Here is a 14,741-nt window from a genome sequence, read left to right as displayed (position 1 = left end):
ACCATTGGGAGGTCCAGCCGGCAACCTCCTCTTCTCCTCAGTCCCGGTGATTCCCAGGGAACACGACTCAAGGTCTCAGTGACCTGAGCACGCAATCAGCAGAGCTCATTCCAGCGATCAGCGTGGTGTGGCAGCAGCAGCAGCAGCAAGGAAGAATACTCAGAGAGAAGTCCTTGCATATTTACAAGCGTTTATTATAAAGCATCTAAAGCATCTCAGAAGATAGACCAAACGTGTCTGTCTCCATCAGCAAAGCGAAAGCAAGACTAACTAACAGCATAGTACAATAGTACAACCAAACGGAAATATATATCATGTGATACATTCAACATCCTCTGCCAAGCCTGTTCCTGTTTAAGGTGGAACAGAATCTACTATGAAATCCTAACAAGGTTTACCACTTCATCTGCTACTTGCGAGGCACATAGACAAATGTTAGCAGCCACACAGCAGTCTGCTCTTCATATTCTTTTAAATTCTGTCTTGCTCATTCCATTATTATCACAGTATTGTTTATTAAATTGATATAGGGCAGCTTGCAAGATGGCAACTTCTCCCTGTCAGTATACCCCTCCCTGTCAGTTGGTGTCATCCCTAGCATTTATTCCTTGCAATACTCATCATGTATGCCCCTTTCAGTAGTTCTTCAAGGATCTCAGGAACCACAGCTCTCCCCAAGACAGCCCACTACACTCTTCATTATGCCCTTCCCAATTGAGGTCATAATGTTTGAAGAGGTGGAGACTCAGTTCTTTGGGTGAAGGACTAGATGAGGCCACCATTTAGCACCTTCCCATCTGAAGCATTTCCTCCTTCACATTTCAAAAACTGTTGCTCGAAGAGTGATGGGAGAACATGCAAGTGCAATGGACTGGGGTCCTCCCATTCACACAAGGCCTGGCAAATAAAGACACTTGATATTGCCTGCAAATTGCAGGATCTGGCATTATATATTCCAGTTTCTTTCTGTTTCTGAGCTTGAGCACACACGGTACCAGATCACTAGGATAGGCTGTAGGATCCAGCTGTGAAAAACTAGTTTCATATTCTTGAGTTTGGGGATATTTTTTAATTATTTTTTAGTCTGCCTTCTAGGTCTTTTGGTGCACATACACTAAATCACCACATGTGATGGAGACAAATGCATATTTGAAGAGATGTTTACACTGGTATGCATCATTCAGGGATAATACAACTGGCTCCATCAAACATGTACATGTATTTAACAGAGAAGTCATGTTGAAGTAGTTTTCAGAGCAATCCTAATCTGAACCTGGGGCAGGGGAGGTGCAAAGCCATGGCTCTCCCATTGCATTCCCTGTCAGCTTATTCCAGCCAGAGTGGAAGGAGAGGCAGATTTTAGTTTTTGTCAAAGCAGTTTCAGGTCGGCATAAGCTGAGGGTCCTAAGGATCAGGTCCCTCTCAGAATCCAGTTGATGAAATGCCTCATTTTAAAGTATGTTGTTGGTAGGAAAACCTGTTGGCAGCTTCCCACTAGCTGGGCGTAGCTTGGGATCTCTTCTGCGGTGGAACCTTCCCCACCAGCAATGCTGCTCTCCATCGGCAGAGACTAGCAAATACTAGTACCTCGGGTTACAGACACTTCAGGTTACAAACTCCATTAACCCAGAAATAATACCTCGGGTTAAGAACATTGCTTCAGGATGAGAACGGAAATCGTGCGGTGGCAGCAGGAGGCCCCATTAGCTAAAGTGGTACCTCAGGTTAAGAACAGTTTCAGGTTAAGAACGGACCTCCAGAACGAATTAAGTTCTTAACCTGAGGTACCACTGTAGATATATATGCACTATTGTAACATCATCCAGCCATTGTTATGGCAGGGAGTCAATTTAGGATTGCTTCGTTGCCATTTCTCTTGCAAACTTTGTTTTTGGATGAAATAATTCCCATGAAGGAACATTGCCATATTAGTAGAAACAACTAAAAAGTGCAGTTATCATCAGAAATGTGTGCTTTTGTTCCAGAGAAGATGCAGTCTTTAAAAGTGTTCTAGTCCCCCAACACACAGGAAAAAATATCAGAAAGCCTTGACTATGAAAAGGCTACAGAATGTACTTTTTTGGTAAACAACCATATAGATGCTTTTATAAGCATCTACCTGAAAGAAAGATGTGACTTTTTTGATAACATTGTAGGTATTTTCCTGCTTCCAGAAGTATTTTCTCCTTTAAAAATGGGGCTGTTTTCACACATCTATTTCTGTAGCATCCGTACTGTAATTGCTTAAGTACAACTTTCACTAAATCATAAAAGATGGAAAATATATCCTAAGTGTCCTTATATCTCATTATATTGGCAACAAATATTATCTTCCTATATACATAAAAACATAAGGCTGTCATTGTGCAGCCCCCCACTGGAGGATTTGTAGTGGCTCACACAATCTGGGATTTGCATAAAGTCAGAGTGGGGGAGGGAAGCAAACAGGAAAGTAGATTTTCACACAAACACTTGCATGTGTATAAAGAGTTTTTACCTGTGGTCAGTGTAATGTGAGAACCACTCTCTAGTGATATGTTAGACAGAGATAATCAAGGAAAAGAAAGAGCACTGTAATTCTCATGTGAACAGTGTAGGAATTTGGGTTTTGCTCAAACTATAGGGGCCTATTCAAAAGATGACAATCCCCAGTCCATACATTCGCACCTTTAAATATTCTTGTGATAGTGTGGACAGTAACTTTTTAGAAGATCATTTATTTTAGAATGTTTGTGTTCAGTGACCAGAGTTTTATCCAAGGCTGTGTGCATGGAGTTCAGCTTTCACAATGGGACTCCTTCTTCTTCTCCTCCCCCTCTTTACCCCCTGCCCCCAATTGGCTCCAAAAGGTTCCCGAACATTCTGGAGCAGATTTTGAGGGTGCATGGGTAGGGCACTGCTAGGGAGAGAAGTGGATGGTCAAGTACAAATGTGCAAGCAGAACAACAATTGACAATCCACCCACTACCCACCGTGGCCATCCACCCACTATTTGCCATGGTTTAAGATATGGTTTTCCTACTCACCATGTGCTAGAGAGGAACAAAGGAAAACTGGTCTGGCTAGGAAGATAAGAACATAAGAAGAGACCTGCTGGATCAGGTCAAAGGCTTATTTTTGTACAATATTCTGTGCCTACAGTGGCCAACCGGATGCCTATAGGAGGCTCACAAGCAAGACCAGAGTGTCTCCTCAGAATAGTGACTCTCAGCAACTGGGATACAGAGGCATTCTACCTCCATTAGAGGAGATAGAACAGAGCCAACAAAGCAAGTTGCCACTGGTAGCTTTTTCCTCCATGAATTTGTCTAATCCTCCTTCAAACCATCCAACAGCTTACTGAGAATTCTGGTCTGTTGGAATCAAAGAAAGATGAGTGGTAGCAATTTGTAGGCAGGATACAAGAGACGTGTGATCTTGGGCAGATGACGCTGATGACTGTTCTTTGGAACCATTTATGCCACATATGATATTTTAGATGTTGTTGGTCTACAGCCTCCCATGAATGTTGGCCATATTGCCGGAGGGCTAGAGACTAGCCACCCCTGCTTCACTTTATCAGTCATATTCAATTTATTCTGCATTGGTTGTTTGCCAGTGATCCTTTTGCTACTTCATTAATGTGGCTCAATCCAATTTTACCTATACCAGAAGGAACTCCTCAAAACCAAGGAACGGGTTGTGTGTGTCTGGTGTGGTTAAAAATGACCACACAATAGGGTTGCTGCTTTAATGAATCAATTAACCATGTAGTTTGCATTCCCAGTACCAGCAGGATATAGTATATATTAGGCCAAGTGTTCCAAAACAGAAAATAAAAACTTTAAGAGAGAAAAGAACTCTGACATGATATATAAACTTATTTTCCCCATTTTCCTCACCTCTGATTCCCTGTGTAATGTTACAAACTGACTAGATCTATCATGTTGTCACTTACGAGCTAATGGCTTGGTAAAATATTATGCCTCAAGCCATGAAATAAACTCTTTGATTTGCTTCAGAATTCCGTCTAATGGACTTGCCCTTTCGGGGTCATGTGTTATTTGCACATTTGGTTTTGGCAATGCAGGATATAGCACTCTGAACTTGATGTCCTTGGCTAATGAGAAGATAGCTAACAGATTCACCATCAATCATGTAAAAGAAGTAATATCTGATACTAAAGATTATGGGTGGGTACCCAAACTTGTCTGTCTAATTAGCTGAAGCACAATTTAAATTGGAAGGCAATACACCTTATTTTGTCTTTTTCTGAGGTTCCCAATGTGGAGAAGATAAATAGCTTCCAATAACTTCCACATGCAATTTTCCTCAGAAGTGTCAGAAGTAGGTGTCTGGAAGTAGAATAGCCCCCTTAAGATCCACCCCAGTGTCCCATTGAGCACAAAGGGAAGAAAGAACATTCTAAGCTCATTCTGCTAAATATGCTTTGAAGCCTGCCCGCCCCTTGATCGGAAGGGTCTTATCAAGTTTGCTGATTTCAAAATTATGTGTGAGTTCAGCTAACTATGCTTAGAACTCCACCTCAGTGGGCAAAAGTCAGGAGCCAGTGCACAGGGATAAGTGCACAAGGGCATCTGAGGAAGTCTCGGTTTCCTTTCCCAGTTCAAGCCCTCATGTTAGGTATCATTTGTCAAGAAACAAGAAAAGGGTGCAGATAACTTTAAGGGCATTTTCTAAGAGTTCTGGGTGTGGGTTTGCAGGCTAATTAGGCATAGCTGGTGATGTGTATAAAGGGAGAAGAAGTTGCAGTTTGCAACTGCCTGCAGAAAGAAAACGCCCACATGCTTTGTGTTTGTAGTTTGTATAGCCGTAATAAAACTCTTGTTTGAGTATTTTACACCAGTCTCGTGGTTCTGTCGCCTGCCACCAGGGAAAATAAGCCTCCAATATTTCACAACATGTTTGAATAGTGGTAGTATAGTTGTTGTTGGTACCCATTGGTTTTAAGAGTGTGCCTCTCTGGAAGTGTGTCAAACTTCTAGAAAACCTCAGCACCTGCTGTGGCTGAAGAGACTCATAACTGCTGCCTCCTGCATTGTTTTTGCTGTATTCTTTTTGAAGTACCGAAGTGACCTCTCCAAGGTGCAAGCCAGGGCAGTGTGTGAGGAGGTCATGGGCTGCCCAGATGACAAGACCTCACTCTCGGCTTTGCTGATGTGCTCCAAAGGAAAGCAGAACAATACATTTGGCACCAGCTTGGCATGAGTTACTGGCAGGAGTAACATCTATTCACCCACCAGCAGCTCTGGCAAAGTGTGGTACAATATAGTTTCTGTACTTTTACTCTTGAGAGTTCCATGGACTGCAAGAAGATCAAACCTATCAATTCTGACGGAAATCAGCCCTGAGTGCTCACTGGAAGGAGAGATTGTGAAGCTGAGGCTCCAATACTTTGGCCACCTCATGAGAAGAGAAGACTCCCTGGAAAAGACCCTGATGTTGGGAAAGATGGAGGGCACAAGGAGAAGGGGACGACAGAGGATGAGATGGTTGGACAGTGTTCTCGAAGCTACGAACATGAGTCTGACCAAACTGTGGGAGGCAGTGGAAGACAGGAGTGCCTGGTGTGCTCTGGTCCATGGGGTCACGAAGAGTCGGACATGACTAAACGACTAAACAACAACACTTTTTGCCTCGTATCTCAAGTTCTATGAAAGCTAGAAATGCACTTTAAAAACAAAACAAAAAAGGGGATGGAAAAATCTGGAGATTATGCTTTATCTCTCCCCCTTGTGGATGCCCATGTACTCATCCTGGGAAAAGGAGAGCATTCACCTGTTAGTTGTAGTTCCCTTGGCCCAAGGATGGGAAAACTGTGGTCCTTCAGATGTTGCTGGACTACAACTTCCATCAGCCCCACCCATCATAATGGTGAGGGATTATGGGAATTGTAGTCCAACCAGATGCTGTGGGGGGGCCACAAGTTCTTCATTTCTGCTTGTTGCAGTTATAGATCACTTATAGATTGAAATATTTTGGCTTGTCTCTTTATACCCATAATTGGGCACAAATCACAATTAAAGACTTGTGCAGCGTGATGTTAGCAATCTTGAAAAGCAACATCTGCCGCTAAGTCTTATGTTTTTGATATTACAATATTAGTCATGGCTGCATGTGGGATAGCAACACAGTCTGGATTTGCCATAGACACATTATTCAAAAGGCACAGTGAGTATAAAACATTAAACAATTACGTTTAATGTTCAGCACACTCATACCATGGTCTCTTGAGTAAGCACTAATGAAATTGGCAACACCATGAGAAGTATCAGAAAAGAACACTCTATACTGAGCAACTGCAGGGAGGGAAAAAATAATACACCAAAGACCAAAGATTGGCTCAGAGCCAAGACTAAACAGAATTTACATGTACAGCAAAACATGGGGCATTTTGCCTGCAGCTTTTGTTCTCTGTCTCCATTTGTCCCAGAACATGGCCCAATTTGCAAATAAAGCTAAGCCAATCCTTAGCTAAGCACGAACACACAAGAATGTGGGGACAGTAAAAATCACAGCAACTTTGCTCCTGGACATCCTTTTGAAACATGTCTGGTTTGCACATAACACTAAACCATGGCTTAGTGCTGACTAAGGCATGGTTTAGTGTTATGTGCAAACCTGAGCCATAACAGAGTACAAGATGAAGGCTGCTCTGAATTATATAGTCAGCAGATATGCCAGAACACCTGTCCAATAATGAGATGTGAGGTTTGTAATCTTGAAACACCTATCTTAAAATGGGATGTGAGCTTTGCAAAGCTTGAAATTCTTCACTTCCCCTTCTCTTAAATCAGGAGCAGAAGTTGAAATAGTAATGTAGTCACACAACGAAAAGAGAAGGGACGGGGTCCCGCCATTTCATCATGCTGGATACCCGAGAAATCCATTTCTTTTAGCTGATCTTGGGAGACAGAATGAAAGAGGAGGCAACTTTTTCCCCCAAGCTCTCGGATTGGCCCAGGAAATTCTCCCAAGTCTAAAAGTCTGGATCAGTCCAGGGAAAGCTGTGGAGAGCTCCCCCATCTTTATTACTCTCTGTGTTTGCAAATATTCTGACCCACCATTCCTTAACTGATCAGATCAGACCAGGTTTATTTCTTTGGTTCTAGTTATGAGACCATTACATAACAAGGTTTAGCAATATAAAAGTAAGACAAGGTAGCAGAATGGAACTTAACTTGGAATGGAACTTAACACAAATAAATTGCAGCATTAACAAATGTAGATGCTGAGTTTTCCAAGAAAATTGCATTCCTTAACTGATAGATTAAGGCCATACATTGCCCTCTTTGCTCCCTTTGGAAACTATTTTAAATGAGAATTTTTGTTTCCATGTTTTATTTCTAAAAAGTAAAGCTACTTTCATAATGGGGGCAGGGGAGAGAAAACACTGGGAAATAAGATCAATAGTAGTTGGACAAATTCAGCCGCTACATGCACAGTGAGGATCTCAGATAAGCAGCTTAGCTGAATTAATTTTTTGGCTGCAGTGTGTCATATGAGGTATGTGGGATTTTTGTGGCCAGATGCCAAAATTACAGATGAATGGTATTCCCTTCAAGACATGCCAATCAGGTAGGGAACCATGAATGGGAACTTTGCCTACAGCTGCTTGATTACAGCACCATTGATGCTTTCAGCCCCCATTAGTAATCTTAGCCCTCTGAAGTTGATCCTTTTTCATCTAGTTTCATCTCATTTGCTGTCCCCATTCTCCTTATGTTGCCAAAGCTAAAGAATTATTTCCCTGAAAAAGCACTGAGGAATTATTTTAATTACATGACTGGTCTGTTAGCAATCTACTAAAGCACAGATCTGGTACCAAACCTGGTATTGATTTTCTAAGGCACAACAACAACAACAACAAGTTGCCTATAGGGTGCAGAAAATTGGCTTTGGCATTGCAGATTCAGTTTCTTTTGAGTGACAGGGTGGACTTGATTTGCAGTTGCTCTCTCTCTCTCTCTCTCTCTCTCTCTCTCTCTCTCTCTCTCTCTCTCTCTCTCTGTGTGTGTGTGTGTGTGTGTGTAGATAGATGATATAGGTACTGTACAGGGCCGGATTTAGGTTTGATGAGGCCCTAAGCTACTGAAGGTAATGGGGCCCTTTATATGTCCAGCTGTCCTTTGTCAACAACAAATTGTCTCTGTTTTTTTTTTTAAATATATGCTATATGGTAATTTATGGACCTTAATAGGTATCTAAAGTCATTTGCACATGCAGAATGTAGACACCCTATATATAGAAATGAGCAAACCAGTGATATTTTAGGGAGCAGGTGGGGCCCATTACTTACATCATAGGTTGGAGCCTACACAACACTAAACACTGTTGCTCTTTGTAGGTTTTATTTTATTTGTTTTTTATCTTATATTTTGGGAATGTACATCCAGTTTCCTTTTTTTCCTTTAATTTTTTTTGGGGGGCCCACTCTGTTGGGGCCCTAAGCTAGAACTTGTTTAGCTTATATGTAAATTCAGCACTGGATAGATAGCTGGAGAGAGAGAGAGAGAGAGAGAGAGAGAGAGAGAGAGAGAGAGAGAGAGAGAGAGAGAGAGAGAGAGAGAGAGAGAGAGAGATGATAGATAGATGCACACATACATTTACAATATACAGATTGCAAAAGGAATGATAAAAAAATGGCAACAAGCTAAGCAGTCAAAGTCCCAAAGCAAACAGTACTAACCACTCCACACACAGTAGAGCACACCTTTTCTGAGGAGACAAAGGATCCAAATTACTGTCTCCTATCCTCCATTCCATCTTCTAATTCAGGGGGGGAAATGCCATAAGAACATAGGAAGCTGTCTCAATCCGTTGGTCCATTTGGCTCAGTATTGTCTGCACTGTATGCTAGTAGTTCTCCGAGGCTACAGGCAGCAGTTTTTCCTATTGCTAGCTTGAGATGCTGGGGATTGAACTTGTAACCTTTGCATGCAATGCATGTGCTTTTTTACACTAAGCTATGGCTCTTCCCACCACTGTTTAGACTTTTTATGAAGCATTAATTTTAATAACTATTAATAGGGTTATGGTTTTTTTTTTTTTTTAAAAAGAAATGTATTATGTGTTCTCATTTTGCAAACCGCCTTGTGATTTTTGGAGGAAAGGTGGTATACAAATCTACTAATAATAATTAATGCACGCAGCACAGAATGTGGAACATATTATGGGTTGTATCCAATGGTTGCTCAGCTGATGGTAAAACTTCCATCTGTGGACGGGGAGTGAAGTAATATACAGTGATTCTCCCTTACCACTGCACCCCCACTTTTCCCTCCTAAATTCCCTGTGGAGCTCCTCGCCCCCCTTTCAGGGAGGATGTGAATGGGGTACAGATGGGAGGAGAATTGTTCTCCCCCCTGAACCACTCATGGAAACCTTTTCATCAGTTGTCACACTATTGGATACATCCCCATGTATCCTTGTTGAGATTACCCAAACAAGACATGGGTCATTTCACTGTGTGGTTGCAAGCACAGTATATCTGTGGCATGTGACCCAGCATATCATGGAGCCATGTGATTAGTTTCCACCTAGGGCTTCCATGTCTTTTAATCCAATTGATCTAAGTCAGCATTAATTACAATATTTTTGTTCACTAATATAAAGCAATTTACTGAGAAAGCACATGGTGAAACTATTGCCATTTATTTTTACATTAAGATTTTCTGGCAGATGATTCCATCTGTTCCGTGGTTCCTACATATAGCTCTTGATAAGCCCATAGTCATGCTACCACTGAGCTACCCTTTAATTATCATTTTTTAATTTTTGCCTGGGCATAAGGTTATCAGGTGCAAAAAAATGGTAAAATGATTGTGTCTAACCACCATGGACGAGCTACGTGTCCCATTCTCTTATTAATTGGAGAGTTGTCTTGTACTATTGATTTATTGCCCTTTTAATGTTCTCTTATATCTCCGTCTGTGAATGCCAGTTGGCCATTGGAGAGTGGTCTTAAAACACTATAAACGATAGTCATAAATAAATTCTGAGCATGTGTATGGTGTGATCCCACTCTCTCATCTGGGCATGAATTGGAAATGATCCTACTCTTTCATCTACATACATCCATCGTAATTTCTGAAGCAGATACATTCTTGAATATTTACTAGAAACTACCTGCATTAGGTCATATGGGACTCGGGTGGCGCTGTGGGTTAAACCACAGACCCTAGGGCTTGCTGATCAGAAGGTTAGCGGTTTGAATCCCTGCGACGGGGTGAGCTCCCATTGCTTGGTCCCAGCTCCTGCCAACCTACCAGTTCAAAAGCATGTCAAAGTGCAAGTAGATAAATAGGTACCGCTCCGGCGGTAAGGTAAATGGCATTTCCATGTGCTGCTCTGGTTCGCCACATGACCCAGAAGCTGTACGCCGGTTCCCTTGGCCAATAACGCGAGATGAGAGCCGCAACCCCAGAGTCGGTCACGACTGGACCTAATGGTCAGGGGTCCCTTTACCTTTACCTTTACCTGCATTAGGTTACCACAATATATGAGTGCTCATTTTGTTCCACAAAGTCTTTACTAATTTTTTTTTAATTCACATTGCTACATTGCTAATGAATACATAGTCAAGCACAACTGGCTACTGTTCTAAGACTTGCCTTTTCTATTTTTATTAGAATTCTGAACTTTAACAGGCAGTCAAAACATAGTTCAGTGCCTCCATTTGTTCAGATATTTAGTACCAACTTACAAAATTCTAGCTGGGAAATGTATCCTGGTACATTTTAATTATATGAATAAGGTCTGATCAACATGCTTAAGTAGTTCATTACAGCAATTTCTGGTCCTTCATAACATGACAGAATCAATGGCATTGCAGATTTCGGAGGGCATTATGTGAAACTTTTCCTTGTTATTTTCTTAAGAAATTTCCAACAGATTTTAGACATCCTCTGCTTTCATTCTCTCCACCAAAGGTATATGGATATATGAAGCTGCCTTAGATTAAGAACAGCCACTGGTCTACTTAGGAAAGTATTGGCTCTTCCTCACTAGATGACCAACAACTGAATCTGGCCACATCTGCATGCAGAGCTTGTTCTCTCCCCACCCTGATGACCTCTTACTTCAAATTGTTGTAGCGCTATTATGACAAGAAGCTCTGGTTAAAACCCCAAGGAATGGGGTATGTGAAAACCCCCTTGAGAAAATTTGCTAGTCTTGTTGAACCTCATCAATTCATTTGTGCACACACTGTTTGATACAGATACATTCGAAATGATCACTGCATTCTCTGCAGCCTCATAAGCAGCTATGAACCTCTGACAGTGACCTAGAATTCTGATAGGCAGAGACAGCATCACAAATCTTGCTGGCTCCATTTCAGGGTCTTCTAAGATCAATAAAATAACAAAAAGCTATTTACTACATATCCACTATATCTAAAAAGCACTATAAATAACAAATCAATGAGGTTTCTTCCCATAATTTTTTATTTCTTCTATGGCAATTTTGTGTTATATCTATAAAAAATGATATACAGCAGGCATAGGCAAACTCGACCCTCCAGATGTTGATGTTTTGAGAGTACAGTTCCCATCATCCCTGACCACTGATCCTGTTAGCTAGGGATGATGGGAGTTGTAGCCCCAAAACATCTGGAGGGCTGAGTTTGCCTATGCCTGATATAGAGAATATGAGAATTCACATTTTATATGAAAATTGGCTTCATAGATAAGACCAAGGGTCGATCTAGTACAGGCATAAAGTAAAGGTAAAAGTACCCCTGACCGTTAGGTCCAGTCGCGAATGACTCTGGGGTTGCGGCGCTCATCTCACTCCATATGCTGAGGGAGCTGGCGTTTGTCTGCAGACAGCTTCTGGGTTATGTGACCAGCATGACCAAGCCGCTTCTGGCGAACCAGAGCAGTGCATGGAAATGCCGTTTACCTTCCCGACGGAGTGGTACCTATTTATCTACTTGCACTTCATGCTTTCGAACTGGTAGGTTGGCAGGAGCAGGGGCTGAACAACGGGAGCTCACTCCGTCGCGGGCATAGGGGCCCCTTTAAAGCCTGAGGGCCACATTGCCTTCTGGGTAAGCTTCAAGAGGCCATGTGCCAGCAGTGAGAATGCCCAGAGGCAAAAGGTGGCCAAAGCTCGCTCTATCTATCTATCTATCTATCTATCTATCTATCTATCTATCCCCTTGTATAGCCAGCAATATCTCTCTCTCTCTCTCTCTCTCTCTCTCTCTCTCTCTCTCTCTCTCTCTCTCTCTCTCTCTCTCTCTCCCCTCCTCCATCCAGGCAAGGCATTATCAGAATTGAGGGATATATTCCAGCCAGGAAGATAAACAACTCACAGTAGTGGTGAGGGGGGTAGGAAGAGGGTATGTGGCTAGGGATGGTGCGTTGTGTATGGAAATCCCTGAAGGTCATATTTGGAGAGACACATTTGGCTCCTGGTTCCCCACTCTGAGGTTTAGCACCAAACTCTGTTCAGGCCAAATGGATCTAAGAGGGCATGTAGTTGTCCCCCTGTTCTTTCCTCCCCAGTGTCCTGAGGTATTCTGCCTTTGCATGTAGATGTTCCTTCCTACTACGTAGCTATTGGTAGACCTACATTCCATAAATCTGGAGACTTAAAACCATCTAAGCTAGCAACCTTCACTGTGGCACTGAACCCTAGCAGGGTGATGAAGTGACCCTTCAGTTAGAACTACCCCTGCAAATTGCTCCTAATTAGAACTGCCATTGACATTTCACCTAAAGAGGAATTCAAAGTGACATTGATGGGGGGATTTCAAGGGAGTTTTAATATGATGGGTGAAATTCCAAGGGGGAGTCTCTCACATCCCTGCTGCAGAACAATTACACCAAACAAACAGATGGTGTCACTGGAATACCACAGTGTCCTTTGATGAGGTATATAAGTAAATGCAGTTTCTGAAAACAATGTCACATTAAAGCTGTGCTTCATGCCTTAACTCTTGCTTGAAGGAACAAGACCCAAAAACCTACAGCAGGACTGCTCTTTAACTCACTTCCTCTGCTTCTTGACAATGTTGAACAGTTGTTTGCAAGCTAAGTGCAAATACATTCAGTACTTGCTACCTGTTTAATTCCAATGAAAGTGACTCGCTAAGAACAGAGGAATATCATGCTATCCAAATAGAATGGCAATCGTAGAGATTCATGCTGCGTGTTGTAAGCTGCTATTTTGCTCTCCTCCTGAGCAGTAATATCTCTCTTGAACACACATGTGCTGACTAAGCTGCGTTGCGTATCACTGGACTACTAGAAGTGGAAAAGATGGATCAAAGTGAAATTAATTTCACTCTATTCCAGAACTAATCTAACTTGAAAGAGGTCTGTAAAGAACAGTGGATTGTGTCTGACTAAATTCTCTTTCTAGGGATAGGGTGGACTAGCTGTCATGTCTCATAGATGGATATGTGCAGTAATTACCTGTTAGTTTAAAAGAATAAAATGATTTAAGAATGAGAGGCACTTGGCTTTTCAAAGAGCTTGTTTGTTTGTTTGCTTGTTTGTTTGTTATATATAGGGTTGCCAGACTCAATAGAGGACAGGACTTCTGTGCCTTTAATTGCCCTGCTCTCTTTTGAGTCTGGAAACCTTAAAGAGAAACCAGCAGACCCTTTACTTGGAAATTAAAAAAAAGGGTCTGCTGGTTTCTCTTTAAGGTTTCCAGACACAAAAGAGAGTAGGGCAATTAAAGGCACAGAAGTCCTGTCCTCTATTGAGTCTGGCAACCCTAATTATATATTATCCTGACTCTCTTCCAGGATGGAAATCAAGCAGCATGTTGGACAGTTTCCCACCCCAGCAATGACCAGATCTTGACCTTTGCTTCAGGAAGAGCATATACCCCAAAAGTCTATGTTTCTTCAGCAAACTAAATTAGGCCAATTAATGTCAATATGACTGAGACAGAAAGTATTGTCTTGAATTTGCCCTTACTGTCATTTGCCCTCATTTGCCCATACAATTGCCCTTGCTTGTCTTCTGTTGAATCTGAGAGACACAGCACTGAAATTGCTAGTTGCTACATTTCTTTATTATTAGTAGTACTGGAGGGTATCTGATGCAGTTCTAGTATATGTATTGATTATATTATCTTACCTTCATAAAATACTTTAAATCCATGGGCACTCACTGCAAAGTCACTGGTCAATCGTAGTGAAAATACTGATTTTGTACTGGTAATAGGTGGAGGGAGGTGAAATCCCGTTAACCTAGGGGGGAAAAACATTTATTAATTTTGCCACAAATAAACAAACAAACCAGATCATTTCATACTTACTTATCCTGAGCTGTGTATAAAATATTACATTATACAGCTTAGATTTTAAAGAAGGATGTCCTGTTGGGAAGCCATGTAAACCTATGAATGTTTCCTTTGGGAAAGGCAGGTGAGACCTATTAACCAAGATAAATACAATGCTTTGTAAATGTCTTAAGGAAACCCTATAAATTGATACTGGTCGTACAAATACCTATTCTCTTGTTAGCTGTCCACATGGATGGCTTATGCATGGAGGGTAAGTGGTATCTAGGTGGTACCTAAATATGAAAAATACTCTCTTATTTTAAAAGTTTGAAAGTCACAGGATATGTGAAGCAACCATATGTCTGCTTGTAAAGCACTGGGAGATTTGAAACAGTCAGGGTGCCTCATTCCCAGCACAAACTGCAGAAGCATCTAGGAGATGTATGTGTGTGGGGAAGAGAGCTAAACACTCCCAAGCTCTGACCTGTTCATCT

At 41.7% G+C, this 14,741-nt stretch overlaps 1 protein-coding gene across 1 annotated transcript in view; it reads right to left on the bottom strand.

The window, feature by feature from the left end:
• Positions 1-14,741, bottom strand: part of CSMD3 (CUB and Sushi multiple domains 3) — a 584,303-nt gene that overhangs the window by 429,550 nt on the left and 140,012 nt on the right. Inside the window, exon 3 of the mRNA XM_060277658.1 lies at positions 14,100-14,212. Within this exon, the coding sequence (XP_060133641.1) occupies positions 14,100-14,212 (113 nt within the window). The remainder of the gene's footprint in view (positions 1-14,099; positions 14,213-14,741) is intronic.

This window comes from Zootoca vivipara, chromosome 8 (assembly GCF_963506605.1).
Source record: "Zootoca vivipara chromosome 8, rZooViv1.1, whole genome shotgun sequence".
NCBI lineage: Eukaryota > Metazoa > Chordata > Lepidosauria > Squamata > Lacertidae > Zootoca > Zootoca vivipara.
Note: the sequence above shows the minus strand (reverse complement) of the source record. Positions and strands in the feature narration are given on the sequence as shown.